The sequence below is a fragment of the Zea mays genome, chromosome 1 (assembly GCF_902167145.1).
Source record: "Zea mays cultivar B73 chromosome 1, Zm-B73-REFERENCE-NAM-5.0, whole genome shotgun sequence".
Taxonomy (NCBI): domain Eukaryota; kingdom Viridiplantae; phylum Streptophyta; class Magnoliopsida; order Poales; family Poaceae; genus Zea; species Zea mays.
In genome coordinates, this window is record NC_050096.1 from 51,659,814 (window position 1) to 51,661,891 (window position 2,078).

General features: G+C 47.1%; 1 protein-coding gene and 1 long non-coding RNA gene across 2 annotated transcripts; both read right to left on the bottom strand.

Annotated features, from left to right (window-relative positions):
• Window positions 1–263: 263 nt before the first annotated feature.
• LOC103634584 (uncharacterized) lies at window positions 264–1,848 on the bottom strand. The gene is made up of 2 exons (XR_002266663.3): window positions 1,587–1,848; window positions 264–717 (listed from the first exon to the last, which is right to left on the bottom strand). It is a non-coding gene; the product is annotated as an uncharacterized lncRNA (long non-coding RNA).
• LOC118473625 (uncharacterized) lies at window positions 735–1,576 on the bottom strand. The gene has a single exon (XM_035963597.1). The coding sequence runs from the start codon at window positions 1,393–1,395 to the stop codon at window positions 1,093–1,095; it is 303 nt and encodes a 100-aa protein (XP_035819490.1). The 5' UTR covers window positions 1,396–1,576; the 3' UTR covers window positions 735–1,092.
• Window positions 1,849–2,078: the final 230 nt, after the last annotated feature.

Here is a 2,078-nt window from a genome sequence, read left to right on the forward strand (position 1 = left end):
CTGCTTTAGTTACAGTTTGTAATTCATCTAACTTTTTAAAGCCAAATTTAATCGGCTCGTCCTATAAAAAAACTTAACAGTTATTATTAACTTTTACCATGACATCGTTTAGCATATAATATATTTTAAGTATAGCTTTGAAATTTAAAATTTTGAATAAGATGAATTAATCAAATTTGGTAACAAATGTCTCTTTATAATACGAGGCGATTTATAATACGAGACGATTTATGAGCTTGATCATAAAAGAGAGAGAGAGAAAATAAAAGAAGATATGGAATAAAAATTCATTTACGTAGAGAGTAGTGACATGACATGTATAGCTGTTGTCGTATCAATGAGGATAGAGTAATAATTTCACATAGTAACTCTAGATACCCAAATTTAATTCTAGTAGTTCATGTATTAATTTTAGTACCCAAATTACCCATAATACTCTCCAACTCATGTCGTGTGACGTGTGTGCATTTAGAAGGTCTAAGTCCGCTGTCGTCGATCCATAAGGGAGACCAATGGCATCATGGAGGTTACCACCAAAGTTTAGGTGCGCAATGGCGAGAGCCACTGCTGCGCCCCAGTGGACCGTAAACTCCACGGCCTTGCGGACACAATCCGCGATGTCTAGGAGGCGCAGATCTTGATTCCTCTCCCGTGCATGAACAAATCCTATGGTTTGGTCCGCGCACAGGTAAAGGCTCAGCGCTTCAAGCTCCAGCTCTGCAAGTAGTCTGCAAACGATCAGGAATCTAAGAAATCGAGACCCCAGAAACTGAACCACGAAAGCCTACCTGCCCTCGAATCATTAAGAGTCGCTAGTCACGACCAAACATGTCAGACTTTGGCATTAGCCGCCTCCAAAACATGTCAGACTTTGTAAATTTTAATCATGCACTTATATAGTTGTGCTACCTCTCATATAATATAGCAACGTTGAAGAATATAGTAGGGTCAATACAGTGAGAAATATTCAAATAATTTACAAGTTCAGATTAATAAGAAATTGTAGACTGAGATTCAATATATTTAGACAAACATATCATAAGCTATTACGCTCTATATAAAAACCCAGCTACAACAGGTAGCAACTAAGAGCTAACCAACGGAGCAAAAAGCAAGTAGCACAAGATGAATAAGCTTCAGACCAAACAACAAGTAGCCAGACCAACAGAGTAAAAAGCAAGTAGCCAGCCATGGCAGTTGCTTCCCTCCTGGCGCCCAGAATCTATCTTCAACAAAATATAAATCTTGGAGTAAGTAATGGCAAGCATGTGCTGGCAGTATGTGCCTGGCAGTTGCCTTGGCCGACAGCACACGCGTGCTGGCACTATGTGCCAGGCAATGGCAAGCAGTACACGCGCTGGAGTACCAGCAGCTGGTCAAGTGGATCATGCTCATACCGCGTGGTGGCCGTCTCCGGAGCAGCCCGCGGAGGGGATCTCGGCCGGCCAAGACTGGGTATAGCAGCGGCAGGCCTATGAAACCGCCGCCTCCTGCAGATACTAGACTAGGAGGCTGCTGGGCGTCGACGAAGGTGAAGTCGTCCACTGTTTCAGATTCGGAGTAGAGGACGACTGGTGTTTCCTTACCTTCGAAGTGGAGCGAAGGGCGGCAGAGCGGATGGTGGCGGCGCAGACCATGGAGGCCGCCTCGGATCCGCTCGTGTCCCTCCGACCCTCCCCCTCGATGCTGGCGGCTCAGACCGTGGAGACCATGGAGGCAGAGCGAATGGTGGCGGCGCAGACCGTGGAGGTCACCTTGGACCGTAGAGACCGCGACGGGGAAACGTGTCCGGCCTTAGGCATCCAGGAATATTTCCCCGCGTGGATGGGCCGGGTGGGGGAGCGTTGGCCCGGTGAGTTGTCTTCCAAACGAGACGAGAAATTTCCCCGGAGCCCAATCTCCACGTGGGCTGTATCCACGGGAAAAGGCCGAATTCCCCTCGGGAAATAGGCTTCCAAACTGGCCCTAAAGGAAACCGAGAAATAAGCATGGAAGGTAAAAGGGATAACGAAAACCTTGAGATGACGGCGGGGCAGTTGTACCACTTCCCTGGACGACTTCCCCTAGAGGGTTCGCCC

What these genes read in the sequence shown, in the direction of transcription:
- LOC118473625 (XM_035963597.1), bottom strand. Translation starts at nt 1,395, where the DNA reads ATGAGCATGATCCACTTGACCAGCTGCTGGTACTCCAGCGCGTGTACT.